Below are 21,533 nucleotides of genomic sequence, written 5' to 3'. Positions count from 1 at the left end.
GGGACCCTTCAGTCCGCAGGCCGACGCTCTATCCACTGAGCCAAACCGGTCTCGGCTGTGCAAAACTTTTTCTTTCTTTCTTTTTTTTTTTTTTTTAATATATTTTATTGATATTTTGCAGAGAGGAAGGGAGAGGGAGAGAGAGTTAGAAACAGAGATGAGAGAGAAACATCAATCAGCTGCCTCCTGCATACCCCCTACAGGGGATGTGCCTGCAACCAAGGTACATGCCCTTGTCCGGAATCGAACCTGGGACCCTTCAGTCCGCAGGCCGACGCTCTATCCACTGAGCCAAACCGGTCTCGGCTGTGCAAAACTTTTTAGTTTGATATAGTCTCACTTGATTTTTGCTTTTGTTGCTTGTGCTTTTGGTGTCATATCCAAAAAATTACTTCCAAGACTAATGACAAGAAGCTTTTTCTCTATATTTTTTTCCAGAAGTTGTATGTTTTCAGGTCTTATGTTTAAGTCTTTAATTTATTTTTAATCATTTGTATGAGTGGTGTAGAATAGGGGTCCAATATTATTTTTCTGCATGTGGATATCCAGTTTTTCCAATACCATTTATTGAAAAGACTGTCCATTTCCCATTGAGTATTCTTGGCTCCTTTGTCAAATATTAGTTGATTATATATGTGGGAGTTTATTTCTGGAGTCTCTATTCTGTTCCATTGGTCTGTGTGTCTGTTTTTATGCCAGTACCATACTGTTTTGATTACTCTAGCCTTGTAGAATAGTTTGAAATCAGGAAGTGTGATGCCTCCAGCTTTGTTCTTCTTTGTTAGGGTTGTTTTGACTATTCTGAGTTTTTTAGTTTTACAAGATGAAAAGAGTTCTGTGAATGGATGGTGATGATGGTAACACATCAGTGTGAATGAACTTAGTGCCACTGAACTATACACTTAAAAATGGTTATGATGGTAAATTTTATGTGTATTTTACCACAATTATAATTTTTTAAAACATATTGCAATAAAAAAAGACTCATAGCTATGTTCTTAAGTTTTCAAACAATTACCTAGAAGTATGTCATTTAATGTTTTTTATTCCTTTTCTTTTTAATGTGTTCTAGCATCCATGAGTATGTTTTCTGATTTCCTTCAGTCTTTTTTGAAGCACTCTTCAACTACAGTTTTTGACCTTGTAGAAGAATATGAAAACATTTGTAGTGTTCAGGTATGTTAATTCACTCCATTGTTGGTCAAACTTCAGTATGCTAGTTTTTGTTTTGTATTTTTGTTTTTTGAACAGCATCAACTTGTGTATTTCTATATGGTATTTAAAGGAGATGTCTTGGGTATAATGGCAGGGATGGCATAGTTTGCACATCAGCCCAAGTAGCTCTGCTTTTTACATACTGAGGGTCCATATACAATTTATTTTGGAGACAAAAGGATTCTGTTGCTTTAAGAAAGGAAAATCTAAAAAAAGAAAGAACTCTTAGCTCTAGCTAGTTTGGCTCAGTGGACAGAGCAATCAGCGAAGGGACATAGGTTCGATTCTGGTCAAAGGCACGTACCTTAGTTGCAGGCTCGATCCCTGGCAACCAGTCAATGTGTTTTTCTCACATTGATGTTTCTCTCTGTGTGTGTCTCCCTCTCCCTTCCACTCTCTCTGAATATCAATGGAAAAAATATCCTCAGGTGATGATTAACAAAAAGAAAATAATAAAATAAAATATATAAAGAACTCTTAAAATGCAATAATAAGAAAATGAGCAATCCAATTAAAAAATAGACAAAACATGTTAATAGATACCTCACCAGAGAACATATACAGGTGGCAAATAGCATATCAAAAGATATTCACCATTAGATGTCACTAGGAAATTGCAAATTAAAACAATTAGATGGCACAGTACTATTGGTATGGCAAGAATCCAAAACGCTAACAACTACCAGATGATGGCAAGGATGTGAAGCAGCAGGAACTCTCATTCATTGATAGTGGGAATGCAAAACGGTACAGCCACTTTAGAAGACAGTTTCTTACAAATCTAAGCATACTGTTAGCATATGATCCAACGTTCATACTCTGGTATTTACTCAAATAAGTTACAAATTTATATTTACACAAAAACCTGCATATAGATGTTTGTAGCAGCTTTATTCATAAGTAGAGGCCCGGTGCACGACATTCGTGCACTTGCGGGGGCATCGCCTGAGCCTGGCCTGAGCCCTCTCGCAGATTGGGACCCCTCTTGCAGATTGAGGGGTCCTTAGCGCTACCATGGAGGCGGGAGAGGCTCCCGCCACCGCCACTGTGCTTGCCAGCTGTGAGCCCAGCTTCTGGCTGAGCGGCGCTCCCCCTGCGGGAGCGTACTGACCACTAGGGGGCAGCTCCTGTGTTGAGCATCTGCCCCCTGGTGGTCAGTGCTCGTCATAGTGACTGGTCGTTCCGCTGTTGGGTCCATTTGCATTTTAGGGTTTTATTATATAGGATTGGCTTAATTTGGAATCAACCAAGATGCCATTCAGTATGTTAGGGATAGGGAACCTTTTTTCTGCCAAGGGCTAATTGGATATTTATAACATCATTCACTTAATATAAATTCACTTAATATAAATTTATGCTGCTATGAAAACTCCTAGATTTATTGAATTTTGATTCCCACCTGCAGTCGCCTTGGTAAGGCCAGACCAAATACTTTCACGGGCCTTCTATGGTCCATAGCAGGCTGGACATTCCCCACCCCTGCAGTAGGTGAATGGATAAATCAACTGTGGTACATCCAGACAATAGAGTAGTATTCAGTGTTAAAAGCCTATCATGCCATAAAGAGACAAGAGCGTTGGGGGGATTGAGAAAAAGAAAACTCAGGGACACTGACAGACAACAGTGGTGCTTGCTGAGGGTAGGGTTTGGGGGGAGGTGGAAGATGGTATCCTATATAATAAAAGGCTAATATGCAAATGGACTGAATGGTGGAACGACTGGTTGCTATGACACGCACTGACCACCAGAGGGCAGATGCTCAACGCAGGAGCTGCCCCCTGGTGGTCAGTGCACTCCCACAGGGGGAGTGCCGTTCAGCCAGAAGCTGGGCTCATGGCTGGCGAGTGCAGCGGCAGTGGCAGGAGCCTCTCCTGCCTCTGCGGCAGCACTAAGGATGTCCAACTGACATCCGTGGGGAGCGGGCCTAAGCTGTCAGTCAGACATCCCCTAAGGGCTCCCGGACTGTGAGAGTGTGCAGGCTGGCCTGAGGGGACCGCCCCCCTCAAGTGTACGAATTTCGTGTACCGGGCCTCTAGTAGAGGAAATAAATGGTAATGGAAGGAGACTTGCTGGTGAACACACAATATAGTGAACAGATGATATGTTGTGGAATTGTGCACCTGAAACCTGTATAATTTTGTTAACCAGTGTCACCCCAATAAATTCAATGAAAAGGAAAAAAAGAATTTATTGAATGAGAGTATAGATAACACTTTTATTAATAACTGGCCTTAAGACAGAAGTAACATTACTTTGTGAATACTTTTCAAAGGGAGGGAAACCTGTTGTGGTGGTGGGTCTTCAAGTTTTGAATGAGAATAATCATGTTTCTTTATTCCCTTTGATAAGATAAGGGGGTACTCTTATTGTGCCAGCTCATCAATACCTTTGAGAAAGGTTTCCTTTACCCAGAGTACTTAAACCTCCTGATAAACATATTTTGTGTGTGTTTCTGGAGAGAACATGCATACCTTTCATTAGTTTTTCACACATGCCTCAGTCCCTAAAAGGTTAAGAACTGTTTAGAACAGTGATGGCGAACCTATGACACGCATGTCAGCACTGACACGCGTAGCTATTTCTGATGACACGCGGCCGCTGAGGCAGCCACATGCCAAGGATGAAACATTTGCGAAATAATGTTTTTTCCTCAAAGTGACACACTACCCGAGTTATGCTCAGTTTTTTGGCGAAGTTTGACACACCAAGGTCAAAAGGTTGCCCATCACTGGTTTAGAACAAAGAGGGACTTACTTTGAAGTTTTGGCTAGAAAAGGCATTGTTTTGGTGCCAATCTTAAGAAAACATTTTTCTTGATTTGTTATATGGTATAAATTTATCAGACATAATTTGAAGATACCTTATTTTTAATTTTTATTGCTACTCAATTGGTTCATGTTATGATTTTGTCGGGTGTAGGTTAGATTTAGTTTATCTTCTGGGTAGTGTACAAAGAGAAAAAAATGTACCCAAATTGTTGAGTCTAGGTTATGTTAAGCTTTTACATATATACTCACATAAACACACCTTACTTTAAGGCCATTTCTAGTGGAAATGTTATATTACATTCAGTTAAAAAAAGACCATAGATAGGCAGGACATATGTATAATATAGTTATGTACATACATACTAGTTATGTAATTAGTTTTAGCCCAATGTACTTGAAGAATACAAAGTTGTTACTCAGGATTATAGAAAACTTCCTTATGTCTGTGCTTATAATCCAGGTGAATATACTGAGTAAAATAGTGAACCGAGCAACACCTGGTCTTCAAAAATTTTCAAAAACAGCCAGTATGCTCTGGCTTCTTCAACAGGAGATGGTCACGTGGAGGCTGCTGGCTTCTTTGTACAGGTAAAGTAGTGTACAAGTCATGAATAAAATAAACACAAACCAACAGGGATATTAATTTAAAAGTTAGAGTAGGATGTGTTTGGAAATAGGTTCTGCTATTCTTTATGCTTATCATTTCTGATGCCTTAGTTATTAGGAGTGAATTAGGGAGGAGGTGAATATCAGGTCATAAAGCTGGTGGCTACTAAAAATTGGATATGTATAAAGATTTAAGGAAAGTGATAAAAATATTGTAATACTTGGGAGAGGATAGATTAAAAGAAAAAACTGAAAGAGGATTTATGTAATGTGGATGTTTGAAAGAAGTAAACCAAATTTTCCTTCCCTCAGATGCTCAGAGGTATCGATTAATTCTGTTACTTTATCATCCTTGTGAGAAAATCTTGAAAGAAAATCATAATTTTATTTTTACCATATGAAAACATAATATTCAAAAGTTAGGTGTATGCATTAGCAGGTAGTTGTTAAAGACTATAGGGTAAGCATGTCAAACTCAAAAGCTGACATGGCCAAATAAACAAGGTTTAAGTTTATGTGGGCCGCAAAAAAATAAAAGGTTCAATTTTCATAGAAACGTAGGTTTATTTCGATAGAGACATGCTGAAGACAAAGGGCTGAAATAAATGAGTAATCGTTAACATAAAATAATAGGACATTTTAATAAAAATTAATATTTTTCTTGAACATTAACTTACCAGATACTGAATAACTACACAAATTAATAAGTGTAACACAAATAAACCTATTCTTCCTGTTCTCCAAAAGTGAAATACTTCCTGTTGCGCACAACAAACAAGTCAGTCCAAGACTAATGATGTGGCAATTGGCTGCTAAAATATTCGCTGCTAGTATTAGTGGAGAGATATGGTGTGCCTGCACGTAAGGTGCATAAGGGAAATGAATGCAACACAATTATAGTAATTAGTCATTAGTGAACATTGTAGTTCATTAAAAATAATTACGTATAAAAGGATATTGTAGCCGAGACCGGTTTGGCTCAGTGGATAGAGCGTCGGTCTGCGGACTGAAAGGTCCCAGGTTCGATTCCGGTCAAGGGCATGTACATTGGTTGCGGGCACATCCCCCGGTGGGGGGTGTGCAGGAGGCAGCTGGTCGATGTTTCTCTCTCATCGATGTTTCTAACTCTCTGTCCCTCTCCTTTCCTCTCTGTAAAAAGTCAATAAAATATATTTTTTAAAAAAAAGGATATTGTAAAAATTAAGTTATGACATTTTTATTAAAACGTTTCTTACAGTTATATTGGCTGGGCTGCAAAAATATTCATTGGGCCGCGAGTTTGATATGCTTGCTGTAGGGTGTATTTTTAAGAAATATCAGTTTTATTCAGGTAAAATTCAGAAGGCATTTACTACTTGCATCTTGTGTTTAAAGCATGATGGCTAAGGTAATTGAAACCCACTTTTTAGATTGTAGGTTTGTGCATGCATATAGCTTAAAAGGTGATTTTATATACTTATGTGAAATTTTGTGTTATTTTTCCCCAGAGACAGGATACAATCTGCCTTAGAAGATGAAAATATGTTTGCAGTTACTGTAAGTTTTATATTAATTTGTTCTTCATATATGCTTAAAATTAAAATGTTTTTAGTAGTAGAATTTGATTTTTGAGTTTCTTCATTTAAAAATTTTTTCAAGTAAATAAAAGATATAGTAAAAGATAAAATAATCAAATGTTTACTTATATTATAGAATAAAAGGTAAAAGTCCACTTTATTTCTCTTACTGTTCAGTCTAAGAGTTTGGTATTATTGTAGTCTACCAGACATTTTTCTATGCATTTTTATACATATACTAGAGGCCCTGTGCATGAAATTTGTGTGCGGGGGCGAGGGATCCTCAGCCCGGCCTGTGCATTCTCACAATCTGGGATCCCTCTGGGATCGGGCCTAAACCGGCAGTCGGACATCCCTCTTGAAATCTGGGACCACTGGCTACTAACCACTCACCTGCCTGATCACCCCTAACCGCTCTGCTTGCCTGCCTGCCTGCACAGTGCGTGTCATAGCCACCAGTCGTTGCACTGTTCAGTTGATTTGCATATTACCCTTTTATTACTTAGGATATATACAATCATAGTTTGCTTTTTTGTTGTGATTGTTTTGGGGTTTTTTAAAAGATAAAGATGAGAGTTTCACTGTGAAATGCTTGGTTAACTCGGAAAGAGCCACTGTGATGCTCTAGAGATCTCTTCCTTCAGACAGGGCCCTCAAAGGTGAAAAGGGGCATATTTCACTGTCTTCTCTATCAAGCATTGAACCTCTAGAAAATTTAAGGGGGGTTGCCCCTCAGGCTGTTCAGCAGAAGCTCAAGGGCTTACTTTTTTATACAATCTTGATAAAGTGTTGCAGGATTGAGTGACTTGGTTCCTAGCAAGGGTATCAAGTTAAATTGTGCCGACTCCTCAGCAGTGCTGGAATGTATTCCTTTCTTGACTCCAAGCAGAAAGAAGATAGAGCCTGAAAGGAATGTATCCCCTGGCTCTGTTTCATTCTATAAATAGTTTCCCCATATTTTTCTTTTCTGCCTCCTAGTAGACTCAGGGGAACTTATAAACTGCTCCTCTTCAAGAGCAAGCACCTTTTTTTTTATTCTACTTTAATCTAGTCTAGCCTTTTCTATTCAAGCATCATAACTTAAACTTGCCAAAAGCCAAGCCCAATTTTGTCTTTTTTTAAAAATATATTTTATTGATTTTTTACAGAGAGGAAGGGAGAGGGATAGAGAGTTAGAAACATCAATGAGAGAAACATTGATCAGCTGCCTCCTGCACACTGCCTACTGGGGATGTGCCAGCAACCAAGGTGCACACCTTTGACCGGAATCGAACCTGGAACCTTTCAGTCCACAGGCTGATGCTCTATCCACTGAGCCAAACTGGTTAGGGCCCAATTTTGTCTTTCACTGGACAGTACCATAGCCAGTTTTCCAAGAAACCTGAATGTTCTCTAAATCAGTACTTCTCAAACTGTTTTGTGCACATGAGTCACCTGGGTATCTTGTTAAAATGTAGATTCTGATTCACTAGTTCTGGTGTGGGGCCTAAGTTCTGCATTTTCTTAAAAAAGATTTCTTAATGGTTGTTTTTTTTTTTAGAGAGTAAGGGAGAGGGAAAGAGAGAAATATGGATCGGTTGCCTCCTGCACAACCCTCTACCAAGGATGGAGCCTGCAACCCCAGGCATGTGCCCTGACTAGTAATTGAACTGGCAACCTTTTGGTGCACAGGACATCCAACCAACTGAGCCACACTGGTCAGGGCATACGTTCTGCATTTTTAAAATATATATATTTTTATTGATTTCAGAGAGGAAGGGAGAGGAAGAGAGAGATAGAAACATTAATGGTAAGAGAGAATCATTGATCAGCTGCCTCCTGCAAGCCCCCTACAGGGGATCAAGCCCACAACCCGGGCATGTGCCCTTGACTGGAATTGAACCCGGGACCCTTCATTCCGCAGGCCGACGCTCTATCCACAGAGCCAAACCGGCTAGAGTAGCTCTGCATTTTTATTTTATTTTTTTATTTTTTTAAATATATTTTATTGATTTTATTACAGAGAGGAAGAGAGAGGGATAGAGAGTTAGAAACATCGATGAGAGAGAAACATTGATCAGCTGCCTCCTGCACACCCCCCACTGGGGATGTGCCCGCAATCAAGGTACATGCCCTGACCGGAATCGAACCCGGGACCCCTCAGTCTGCAGGCCGACGCTCTATCCACTGAGCCAAACCGGTTTCGGCTAGCTCTGCATTTTTAATAAGCTCCCAGGTGATGCTGATGATGTTGCAAGAGTGTAGATCCTGGTCTCTGTCTCCTCTCCAAAATGTGATCCATCATCAAGTCTTGTTGACTCTCTTCTATCTCTTCAGTCCCAACTGTGACCACTCATCTCTGTTTCTGTTGCCACTACTTCAGCCTGAAGCCATCATAATTTTTTTAATTTAATAAGTCTTTATTGTTCAGATTATTACAATTGTTTCTCCTTTTTCTCCCCATAGCTCCCCTCCACCTGGTTCCAACCCCACCCTCTGCCCTTACCTCCCCCCCATCGTTCTCATCCATAGGTGTACAATTTTTGTCCAGTCTCTTCCTGCACCCCCCCATATCCCTTTCCCCCTGAAAATTGTCAGCCCACTCCCTTTCTATGCCCCTGATTCTATTATATTCACCAGTTTATTCTGTTCCTCAGATTTTTAATTCACTTGATGTTTAGGTTCACTTGTTGATAGATATGTATTTGTTGTTCATAATTTTTATCTTTACCTTTTTCTTCTTCCTCTTCTTAAAGAATACCTTTCAGCATTTCATATAATACTGGTTTGGTGGTGATGAACTCCTTTAGCTTTTTCTTATCTGTGAAGCTCTTTATCTGACCTTCCATTCTGCATGATAACTTTGCTGGGTAGAGTAATCTTGGTTGTAGGTTTTTGCTATTCATCACTTTGAATATTTCTTGCCACTCTCGTCTGGCCTGCAAAGTTTCTGTTGAGAAATCAGCTGACAATCGTATGGAGGTAGTTAACTGTTTTTCTCTTGCTGCTTTTAATATTCTCTCTTTGTCTTTTGCTCTTGGCATTTTAATGATATAAATTCTATATTCATATCCTTAGCTTGTTTTCCTAGAAATTCTTTCCTTGTATATATTAAAGATAATCATCTTCTTTCTGTCACTTGTCTTTCAACTTTGTTTAAGGGGTCTTTGTAAAGCTGATATTTCCATATCTAACTGATCACATTTGTCATATTTTCCTCTGTCATTCACTATCTTCTGTCTTGTTAAAGAAGGCCTTTGCTATCTATTTAAAAAAATGTTTTCCAATGTTTTCTTCCAGATCTAAATCTTATTTTCTATATAATAAGCTCTTGGATTCATCTGGAGTAAGTTTGTCTCTGAAAAAGCAAAGGATTGCCGAAACCGGTTTGGCTCAGTGGATAGAGCGTCGGCCTGCGGACTCAAGGGTCCCAGGTTCGATTCCGGTCAAGGGCATGTACCTTGGTTGCGGGCACATCCCCAGTAGGGGGTGTGCAAGAGGCAGCTGATTGATGTTTCTCTCTCATCGATGTTTCTAACTCTCTATCCCTCTCTCTTCCTCTCTGTAAAAAATTAATAAAATGTATTAAAAAAAAAAAAAAGAAAGAAAGAAAAAGCAAAGGATTTAGCCCAGCTGGCATGGCTTAGTGGTTGAGCATTGACCTATGAACCAGGAGGTCCCGGTTCAATTCCCAGTCAGGGCACATGGCCAGGTTGTGGGCTCGATCCTCAGTGGAGACATGCAGGATACAGCCATCAATGATTCTCTCTCCCTCTCCCTTCCTCTCTGAAATCATAAAAATATTTTTTTTTTTAAAAAGTAAGGGATTTAACTTTTTCATATGGAAAGTCATTTATCCCAACGCCATTTATCAAACAAATATATTTATCATATTTATGCATGGATCTTTCCTGTTTTATTGATTGATTCATTTGAAAGGCGATACTACTCACCTGAGTCACTCTAGCTCAGAAATTTTAGTATCTCACATGGTTAGTCTCCTTCTTCATTTTAAAAAACATGTTTGGTTATTTTTGCACACTTTTTTTTCCAGGTGAACATTACAATTTCCTTTTTTTTTTTAAAGTTAATTTGGATATTTATTGCAGTAATATTGAATCTGTAAATTAATTTGAGGAGAAATGACATTTTTATGTTGAGTTTTCCTGTTTATGATCATTGCATGTCTCCCCAGTTATTTAGATCTTATATAGTTTATATAGATTTGTGCTCTTTATGAATGTCTGTGTAAATCCTATTGTAAATGGATTCTCTTTCCTATTACATCTTATAATAAGTTATAACTGTCAAGTAGCTCAATGATTTATGTGTAAAACTTATAATTAGCCATTTTTTGGAGCTTTTATTAGCTCTAGTCAGTTTTTCATTGATTTTATTGGGCTTTCTATATTGGCAGTAATTTATAAATAGTTTTCCTTAATCCTTCCTAATTTCTTACTTATTTTCCTTCTTTATTCCATTGACTAGGAGCGTCCATACAATTATATCAGTTAGTATTCCTGACTTTGTTTTACTACAGATTAAGGAGTTTTTTTCCTAACTAGCTAAGAGTTGGGATAGATGTTGAATGCAGTCAAATGTTTTCTTTAGCTTCTATAATATCTGCTTTAATTTATTAGCTTCTATAGCTAATTTTTAGCTTCTATAGCTATGTTTTAATTTATAATTGTAATAGCTTGCACTAACAGTTTTCCTAATATTGAATTATCCTCAAATAGAATAAACAAGAGTCATGATATAGTCCTTAATATACTACTACATTTTTGTAGTTAATATTTTATTTAGTACTTTCCCAAACATACTGTCTTTATTTTGTGACTTGCCCTCATTCATTTTTGGTATCTAGGATTGTGTTAGCTCTCTATGACAAGTGCATAAATCTTCCATCATTTTTTGTGCTGATTGAGGAATGTAGGAATTACCTGTTCTTTGAAGGCTTGGTAAAAATATGCCTTTAAAACCATAAAGACCAGATGCTCTCTGGGGGTTTAATTAATTATGTTTTATTTTCTGATTACAAAAGCAATTCATGTTTGAAGCAACTATAGTGAAAAAAGGAGAAAATAAGTACACATTTTTATAATAAACTAGAGGCCTGGTACATGAAAATTCATGCATTGGAAGGGAGGGTCCCTCAGCCCGGCCTGCCCCCTCTCACAGTCTGGGAGCCCTCAGGGGCGGGAGGCGACCCAGCAATCAGGGGAAGGTGATACCCCATCACACCTCTGCTGCTGCCACTGCCGACAGCCGGTCCTGGTTACCTGAGCCTCAGGCGGCCCTGGGCAGCTGGGCAGCTGCCATCCAAGGCTTGCCTGCGCCTCGGGCCAGCCCTGGGTGGCTGGGCAGGCGACAGCTGAGGCTTGCCTGTGCCTTGGGCCGGCCCTGGGCAGCTGCGGGGCTCAGGGGACTGGGGGACTCCAGAGGCAGACGCCCTGGCGGGACTGAGGGGACTGGGCGCCGCCATCTTGTGGCTGTGTGTGCCACCATCTTTGAGGGCTTGGCAGTCAAGTAGCATATTCCCTCCTTATTGGCTGTGGGCGTCACCATTTTTGAGGGCATGGCAGTCAATTAGCATATTTCCTCCGTATTGGCTGTGGGCGCCACCATCTTTGCGATGGCGTGAGGGTCAATTAACATATTCCCTCTTTATTAGATAGGATTTTTTCATGCCTATCAATCTGCCTTTTCACCTAAAATATTTTTTACTATCTTTTCACTATTTATTTACTTATTTACTTACTTACTTTTTGGCTTTCAAGCACTTTTTTTTTTTTTGTCTTTAAGGTTTAAAAAAATTTTTTTTAATCTATTTTTATTGATTTCAGAGAGGAAGGGAGAGAGATAGAAACATCAGTGATGAGAGAGAATCATTGATCAGCTGCCTCCTGCACACCCCCTACTAGGGATTGAGCCTTCAACCTGGGCATATGTACTTGACTGGAATCAAACCCGGGACCCTTCATTTTAATTTAACTTTTTAAACTAAAATTATTGGGTGACATTCTTTAATGAGATTCTATAGATTTCAAGTGTTCATTTCTGTGATACATCATCTGATACTGCATTGTGTGCCCACCATCCAAAGTCAAATCATCTTCAGTTACCATATACTTGACCCCCTTTACCTTTTACTATTCCCCACCCCCTTCCCTCTGGTAACCACTATACTGTTGTCTGTTTATGAATTTTTGTTTGTTTATTTTTTTGTTCATTTGTTGCTTTCTCAATCTTTTAATTTATTTTTTTCTGCAGATACTTATTTTATGCCAACCAAGTGGTATACATTTATAGGAAGATTATTTATCTTACTTGTGGCTATTTAATGAACTTATTAGTTTTAGTAGTTCTCCACTGATTGTCTTGGTTTTCTGGTAGGCAATCCTATTAACTAAAAATAGTGACAACTTGGACTCTTCTTCTGTATTTACTACTACTTAGGTTTTTGTGGGTTGTTTTTTTCTGGTTTTAGAGTTAAATGTAAAAATTGCTCTAGGCCAGTGATGGGCAACCTTTTGAGCTTGGTGTGTCAAACTTCGCCAAAAAACTGAGCATAACTCAGGTAGTGTGTCACTTTGAGGAAAAAACTAACTCCAAGACTCTAGTTGCAAATGTTTCATCCTCAGGAGCAGCAAATGTTTCATCAGAAATGGCACGCGTGTCAGTGCTGACACTCGTGTCATAGGTTCGCCCTCACTGCTCTAGGCTTTAGCTAGATAGTAGTCTATCATATTGGAAAATATTCTTCTATTTGTAATTTATGAAGATAATCTTTATCAAATGACATTTTGTCATCCATCCAGATGTTCCTATGGCTTTTCTCCTTGAATCTTTGAATAAGATTGATTATAGGTTCCATCACTACATATTATCCTTTTCTAAAAAATATGCATTTTTTTATTGGTGTTTTAGAGAAAGAGGAAGGGAGAGGGAGGGAGAGATAGAAACATCGATGAGAGAGAAACACATCATCGATCAGCTGCCTCCTGCATGTCCTCTGCTGGGGATTGAGCCCAAAATCCTGGCATGTCCCCTGACTGGGAATCGAACCAGTGACCTCTTGGTGCATGGGTTGATGCTCAATCACTGAGCCACATCAGCTGGACTACTATCCTTTTAATATACTGTTTAATATTACTTACTCATATTTTTGTCAAGTTGTCCTTAAAGTTGGTCTTAAGAGCCTTGGATTGTTAAGTTTTATCACCTGTCAATTTCTGCTGTGTAGAATAATAGATTTGTAAGTTTCTAGATGTTAATTTTCTAACATGTCACATGACTAATCCATCTCTTTATTACGCTTTTTTGTTTGTTTCATTTTGTTCTATATTTTATTTTCCCCTAAAACAATATCTCTGGGAAAAATCGATATTTTAAACTCCAAGTAAAGCTAAAGAACTAAAATATCAAGTAAAAGCAGCCACACATTGATATAGCAGTTTGAAATTTATTTACAAGAACTTTTCTTAGAAAAATATACCAGTTTGCTGTATAGTAAAATGTTTATGGTGGTTGAATATCCTTATTTCAGATAGTTTTTACCTTCCTGTTGAAATAATATTCTTAGATCATCTTTTTCTTTCCTTTAATATTTTTTTAATAGGCTCTTAATGCTAGTGAAAAAGCAGTTGTGGAGGCGTTATTTCAGAGAGATTCACTTGTCCGACAAAGTCAGGTATGACTAGAATTTTTAAATATATTTTATGAAACATAGAAAGAAAAGGTAAATGACAAAATAAATGAAGGTGTTTTAATTTAAAACTTTTTTTTCTTAATTTTTTTCTTTTTGATCTTTTTATTTGTAATTAACGGGAATTAAGAACCTTGTTTTTGGTTTTCAAATAATAACCCTAGTATTTCCAGGAAAGCCTATTAAAAACTGTATTAGTCTGTGAAAAATTTCATTCTTTTGCCATAAATTTATATATCTTTAAAAAGTAAAAATAGCGATTAGAAAAATTGTTACTTGGTATTTTTGTATCAGAAACTTTTTTTTGAAATTAAGGGTAAGAGTACTACAAATAAAATACTAACAGACTTTATAGTTAATACTCTCTCTTTTTTTTAAACTTTCCTAGTTGGTGGTGGATTGGTTAGAGAGCATTGCCAAAGATGAGATTGGAGATTTTTCTGATAATATTGAGTTTTATGCAAAATCAGTATATTGGTAAGTCATTAAAACTTTTATTCCAAAGACTTAAAGTTGGTTTTATTTATTCATCCTTTCAGCAAATACTGAAAGATGAATATTCACTTATTACTTATTTAATCTGTGAGCAAAATAGATAAAAACCCTGCCTTTATGGGATTTGTAATTGTTTAAGAGGAAAAACAGATGCATATCCTGTTAGGTATTAAGAGCTTTGAAAAAAAAAAGAATCAGAGTTGCTGGATAAAGGATGAAAATGGGTACTACTTTAAGTAGAAGAAGTGATCAAGGATGGCCTTTCTGAGGAAGTAACAGGTAGTTAAGAGCAAGGGGCTTTTAAGAAATAAAGGTGGTGAGCCATGCAAAAATATGGGGGACAAGTGTTCTGGTTAAGAACAGAAACTGCCGAGACCCTGGGAAGGTAAAATGTTTGTTCACAAGGAGGCCTGTATGAACATGGCAAAGAAAAGAATAATAAATGAGATAGAAGAGAGCCAGCTCACGTAGGACTTTTACAGGCAGGCAAAGGTAAGCGTTTGGGACTTTTAAATGTGATGGGAAACCTTGAGAATAAAAGAATGTGACATGGTTTGATTCACGTTTTCAAGCAGTCACCTGCTATATTTTTTTTTTAATAATCATAATTTGATCAAGAAGACACTTTGGCCCTAGCTTGTTTTGCTCAGTAGGTAGAGCGTCAGCCTATGGACTGAAGGGTTCCGAGTTCGATTCCCGTCAAGGACACATGCCAGGATTGCAGGCTCGATCCCCAGAAGGGGGCGTGCAGGAGGCAGCCGATCAATGATTCTCTCTCTTGTTTTTATCGCTCCCTCTACCTTCCTCTCTGAAATCAATTTTTAAAGTGTTTTTTTTTTTAAAGACACTTTGTACCATGTTTCTAGCTATGTGTAATTTTTTTAAAAATTTTCTTTCCCCCATATTCTTCAATACTTTTAAGTTATTGTATGCCCTTGAAACCAGAAAGCACCATTAGGTTAAAGGTACAGTTTATTTCAAGATTTAAAGAAAAAGTTCAGATTGCCTTTGAATTCAGTAATATTATATGTACAAAGTCTGCAAGTCAATTATATTTTTCCTCTGGTTAACTAGGAAATTAGTGTTACTGAATGTTTATTTAAAATTAAATCTTCAATATTTGTGATTTTTCTGAGCAAAACTGGAATTTTCATTTTCAGGAAAAAAATTTAGTTAAAATGCCCTTAGTTAAAAAAATTTAGTTAAAAGACCTTAGTTAAGGTCTTTGCAAGTTTTAAATAAATACAGAATAGAGAACCCCAAAATAGACCACACTTATATGGTCATTTTGTTTTCAATAAAGCAGTCAAAGCAGTCAGATAAGGAAAAGACTGTCTGTTCAACAGACTGAGAAAAATTTGGATATCTATGTGAAAAAAAGATTGATATTGACACCTCTCTTGCATCATACTGAACAATTAATTCAAGATGGATCATAGTACTAAATGTAAAAATCAAAACCATAAAGCTTTTAGAAGAAAATATAGGAGGACATCTTTATGACTAGGGGATAGGCAAGTGTTTCTTAGGTCACAGAAAGCAATAATCAGGGGTCAAAAATTGATTTGACTTCATCAACTAAAACTTGTCACTAAAAGACATCATTGAGAAAATGAATTAGTGGTGAGCCACAGACTGGAAGAAATATAGAACCCATAGTTCATAAAGAACTGTAACTTAGTAATAAAAGATAACCCAGTAATAAAAAGAACAAAGATTTGGATGGATACCTCACAAAAGCATATAGATGAATAAGGACATAAAAATGCTCAATATCATTAGTAATCTGTGCTAAAATATAGAATTCCCTTTTATACTTAGCATTTTTGCTTGTTTTTCTGAGTTTATACTCTTTTTAACTTTGACTTGATTTTTTTTTCTTTTTTTAAATAAACCTACTATGAGAATTGCTCCTTAAAAAGAAATTGTTCTTTTTCTCTCAGGGAAAATACTCTGCACACCTTGAAACAGCGGCAGCTGTCTTATATAGGAAGTGTCCGTACTCTTGTCACTGAATTGGTAAGTGTTCTTTGAAATGAGAGTTCTCTTCAAAAAAAGAAAAAGTAAAGAAAAACTGAAGAAAAATAAGGAAAGTTGTCTTCAAAGTTAGGTGATTTTTTTTTTAAGACTTGGAACTTTGTTTTTGTTTCCTGAAGATTTGCACAGACTATTTAACTCTAAAACTACTAAGTTGCTTTTAAATTTGATGACATGTATTTGAACATTTCTGTGATCTATGAATTACAAATTTTAAAAGAAGATATAGAAAGTGTTCCTAATTTTCCAGCATTAAAAATAAATTAATTTTGGTCTGATAGCAAGGTTTGACTCTTGAACTATTTGATGGTGACCTATGAAAGCTCTTTCATATAGAAAACAGGAGGGAAACATAAAGCTTCGTGAATTAGCTTGAGGTTAGAAAGGTCATTCTTGGACATGAATAACAGTGGATTTGAAAAGAACAGGAGTCTATAGAAATAAAGGAATAGAGCTTTGTGACAAGAGGCAGCATGTGATAAATATTTATAGTGAACAGTGGGAGAAATAAGTTAACAGTTGAAAAAATTGATAACATTGTACTTGGTAACAAAAGTGAGGAAGAGGGAGAGGGAGAGGGAGAGATAAAAACATCAATGATGAGAGAGAATCATTCATCAGCTTCCTCCCTCATACCTCCAACTGGGGATCAAGCCTGCAACCCTGACATGTGCCCTGACCAGGAATCGAACCATGACCACTGATTCATAGTCAACGCTCAACCACAGAGCCACACCGATTAGGCACAAAAGTGATTTTTGATGAAAATTGTTTGAAAACTGTTGGAAGAGTTTGGAATAAATTATAGCTAAACTACTTAGTAGCAGGCAACTGAAAGTCATTTCCTCTTATCTGGAAAGTAGTGGTTTCCTTTTTCCAGAAAGAGACCATATTCCAAAATTGAATGATTATATCTGTCTGCAAAATATTTGTGAAAATAGCCAAACCTATTATGCATTCCATTTTCTGAATATTTATATTGCCATAAACAGTAGCATTGGAATAAGAATTAATTCCTTTTTTAAGTCACATTAAAATAGTTTTTCATTTAAAATTCAACACTCAGATCATAGTGCTCTTTGCTTAAAAGTGAGAACATTATATTATCCCAAATGTTAAAAAGTACATTTCTTTCTATCTGTGAAAGGTAGTAGGAAGGAATAACTGATGGGTGTGTTTTTTTCGGGGGGGGTGGTGGTGGTGTATTTATTTATTCAAAATATGTTTGTTTCTTTCAGTGTTGGTGTGTTTTATCTAGCATTAACCCCATAATGGGCTTTCTTCACATAGGTTACCAGAAACTACCAACTAGCCCTTTCTAGTCACAAAATAGATTGAGATTCCTTCAGTTTCTCCTCTGTGCCCATTTTTTAGAATTAACTTGTCCATGTAGTTGCTACTATATCAGGGTAAAGATCAAGTCATCTTGAATTATGAGTATCATCCTAGAGTTACTTGATTGGGCTGGGTTAGGCTAGTGGTATTTCCACTTTTCCTGACCTAGGCATACACTTTTGTGGGCCAAAGTCTATTTGAAATGGGCAGTAAGCATTTGTATGGCTATTTGGAACACTTGTGACACTTTCATTCCTATTGTTAATTAACTAAATCATAAGTGAATTTATTTCAGTAATATATTCAGGAGAGATTTATCATCTCTTGATGTGTTTAAATGTATGTGAGTACAAAGGACTTACAGTTGGTGATTTTTTTTTTTTATAGGACCCTGATGCTCCCATAAGACAGAAAATGCCCCTTGATGATCTGGATAGAGAAGATGAAGTTAGATTACTCAAATATCTTTTCACTCTAATCCGTGCTGGAATGACAGAAGAGGTAAATTGTGTACTCTGTGCTTGTCCAATTGTAAAAAGGCATGGACTCTTCTTAAGTTGAAAGGGATCTTTGTGACCACCTAGTATGCCTTCTCAATGTATCTAGATCTAACTGCTGTTTGAACATTTTCAGTGATAAGAAACACATTGCCTCAGAGGGCACTGCACTCTAGTTTGCACAACTCTTAATAGAAAAAATTTTTTTAAAAGTCAGACTTTGCCTCCCTAGGCATATTTCCAGTTCTGATTTTTCAGAGTTGAGAACAAGTCTGACCCAAATTGCTCTTTCAGGGACACTATGCATTTGAAGACCACCATGGCCCTCAGATTTCCTCCTTTTATTTTTTTTTTTTTTTTTTTTTTTTTTTTAAATATTTTTATTGAGGTATTATATGTGTACATATCTTACTATTACCCCCCCACCCCACACCCACACATGCCCTCCCCCCCCCAGAGTTTTGCGTCCATTGTTTATGCTTATATGCATGCATACAAGTCCTTCGTTTGATTTCATAACTCCCCCACCTTTCCAAACTTTCCCCCTGTACTTTGAAAGTCTGTTTGATGCTTTACTGACTCTGTATCTATCTTTTTGTTCACCACTTTATAATGTTCTTTACTATCCCTAAATGAGTGAGATCATGTGGTATTTTTCTTTCATTGACTGGCTTATTTCGCTTAGCATAATGTTCTCCAGTTCCATCCAGGTTGCTGCAAATGATGAGAATTCCTTCTTTTTTATGGCAGCATAGTATTCCATTGTGTAGATGTACCACAGTTTTCCGATCCAGTCATCTGCTGATGGGCACCTAGGCTGTTTCCAAATCTTAGCTATTGTAAATTGTGCTGCTATGAACATAGTGGTGCATATATCCTTTCTGATTGGTGTTTCTAGTTTCTTCGGATATATTCCCAGGAGTGGGATTACTGGGTCAAATGGGAGTTCCATTTTCAGTTTTTTGAGGAAACTCCATACTGTTCTCCACAGTGGCTGCACCAGTCTGCATTCCCACCAGCAGTGCACGAGGGTTCCTTTTTCTCCGCATCCTCGCCAACACTTGTTGTTTGTTGATTTGTTGATGATAGCCATTCTGACAGGTGTGAGATGGTACCTCATTGTTGTTTTGATTTGCATCTCTCGGATAATAAGTGACTTTGAACATGTTTTCATGTGTCTCTTGGCCTTCCTTCTGTCTTCTTTTGAAAATATTCTGTTTAGGTCTGTTGCCCATTTTTTTATTGGATCATTTATCTTCCTCTTATTAAGTTGCATAAGCTGCCTGTAGATGTTGGAGATTAAACCTTTATCAGTGATAGCATTTGCAAATATGTTTTCCCATGCGGTGGGCTTTCTTGTTGTTTTGTTGATGGTTTCTTTTGCTGTAAAAAAGCTTTTTATTTTGATGTAGTCCCATTTGTTAATTTTCTCTTTAGCTTCCATTGCCCTAGGGGCAGTGTCAGTGAAGAAGTTCTTTTGGCATATGTCTGAGATTTTGTTGCCTGTGGAGTCCTCTAGTATTTTTATGGTTTCCCGTCTTATGTTTAAGTCCTGTATCCATTTTGAGTTTATTTTTGTGTATGGTGTAAGTTGGTGATCTAGTTTCATTTTTTTGCATGTATCTGTCCAGTTTACCCAACACCATTTATTGAAGAGACTGTCTTGACTCCATTGTATGTTCATGCCTCCTTTGTCAAATATTAATTGAGCATAGTGGTTTGGGTCGATATCTGGGCTCTCTATTCTGTTCCATTGATCAATATGTCTGTTCTTGTGCCAGTACCAGGCTGTTTTGAGAACAGTGGCTTTGTAATACAGCTTGAAATCTGGTATTGAGATCCCACCTACTTTATTCTTCTTTCTGAGGATTGCTGAGGCTAGTCGGGGTCTTTTTTTATTCCAGATGAATTTTTGGAGAGTTCTTTCTAGGTCTGTGAAATATGCTGTTGGTATTTTGATGGGGAGTGCATTGAATCTGTAGATTGCTTTGGGTAGTATGGACATTTTAATGATGTTGATTCTACCAATCCAGGAACATGGTATGTTCTTCCATCTGTTTACGTCTTCCTCTATCTCTTTTTTCAGTGTCCTGTAGTTTTCTGCGTATAGGTCTTTTACCTCCTTAGTTAAGTTTATTCCTAGGTATCTTAATTTTTTTGGTGCGATGGTAAATGGGATTGCTTTTTTAGTCTCTCTTTCTGTAAGTTCATTATTGGTGTATAGAAAAGCCATAGATTTCTTGGCGTTAATTTTGTATCCCGCTACATTGCCGAATTCATTTATTAAGTCTATTAGTTTTTTGATGGAATCTTTTGGGTTTTTTATGTACAATATCATGTCATCTGCAAATAAGGACAGCTTCACTTCTTCTTTTCCAATTTGGATGCCTCTTATTTCTTCTTCTTGCCTAATTGCGATAGCTAATACTTCCAGTACTATGTCAAACAGGAGTGGTGAGAGTGGGCATCCCTGTCTTGTTCCTGTTCTTAGGGGAAATGGTTTTAGTTTTTGCCCATTGAGTATGATGTTTGCTGTGGGTTTATCATAAATAGCTTTTATTATGTTGAGGTACGAGCCTTCTATTCCCACCTTGTTGAGAGTTTTTATCAAGAAAGGGTGTTGGATTTTGTCAAATGCTTTTTCTGCATCTATTGATATGACTATGTGATTTTTATCTCTCAATTTGTTTATGTGATGTATCACGTTTATTGATTTGTGGATATTGTACCATCCTTGCATTCCTGGAATAAATCCTACTTGGTCATGGTGTATGATCTTTCTGATGTACTGCTGGAGCCGATTTGCTAGAATTTTGTTGAGGATTTTGGCATCAATGTTCATGAGGGATATTGGCCTGTAATTCTCTTTCATTGAGTTGTCTTTATCTTGTTTTGGTATTAGGGTGATGCTGGCTTCATAGAAGGAGCCTGGAAGTGTTCCTTCCTCTTGAATTTTTTGGAATAGTCTGAGGAGGATAGGTTTTAGTTCTTCCTTGAAAGTTTGATAAAACTCTCCTGTGAAGCCATCTGGCCCCGGGCTTTTGTTTGCCGGAAGCTTTTTGATGACTGCTTCAATTTCTTCCATAGTTACTGGCATGTTGAGCTGTTTAGAATCTTCCTGATTAAGTTTTGGAAGGTTGTATTTTTCTAGGAATATGTCGATTTCCTCTAGGTTGTCCAGTTTGTTGGAATAGAGTTGTTCGTAGTATTTTGTAACAATCCTTTGTATCTCAGCGGGATCTGTTGTTATTTCACCTCTTTCATTTCTGATTTTGTTTATTTGGGTCCTCTCTCTTTGCTTCTTGGTGAGCCTGGCTAGAGGTCCATCAATCTTGTT

General features: G+C 37.3%; 1 protein-coding gene across 2 annotated transcripts in view; it reads left to right on the top strand.

The window, feature by feature from the left end:
* Positions 1-21,533, top strand: part of NUP107 (nucleoporin 107) — a 53,212-nt gene that overhangs the window by 8,695 nt on the left and 22,984 nt on the right. For both annotated transcript variants that reach the window (XM_054718878.1, XM_054718879.1), the window contains 7 exons: positions 1,073-1,176; positions 4,444-4,571; positions 6,077-6,125; positions 13,746-13,817; positions 14,221-14,309; positions 16,271-16,346; positions 18,087-18,200. In XM_054718878.1, the coding sequence (XP_054574853.1) occupies positions 1,073-1,176; positions 4,444-4,571; positions 6,077-6,125; positions 13,746-13,817; positions 14,221-14,309; positions 16,271-16,346; positions 18,087-18,200 (632 nt within the window). The remainder of the gene's footprint in view (positions 1-1,072; positions 1,177-4,443; positions 4,572-6,076; positions 6,126-13,745; positions 13,818-14,220; positions 14,310-16,270; positions 16,347-18,086; positions 18,201-21,533) is intronic.

This window comes from Eptesicus fuscus, chromosome 7, assembly GCF_027574615.1.
Source record: "Eptesicus fuscus isolate TK198812 chromosome 7, DD_ASM_mEF_20220401, whole genome shotgun sequence".
Classification (NCBI taxonomy): Eukaryota; Metazoa; Chordata; class Mammalia; order Chiroptera; family Vespertilionidae; genus Eptesicus; species Eptesicus fuscus.
Note: the sequence above shows the minus strand (reverse complement) of the source record. Positions and strands in the feature narration are given on the sequence as shown.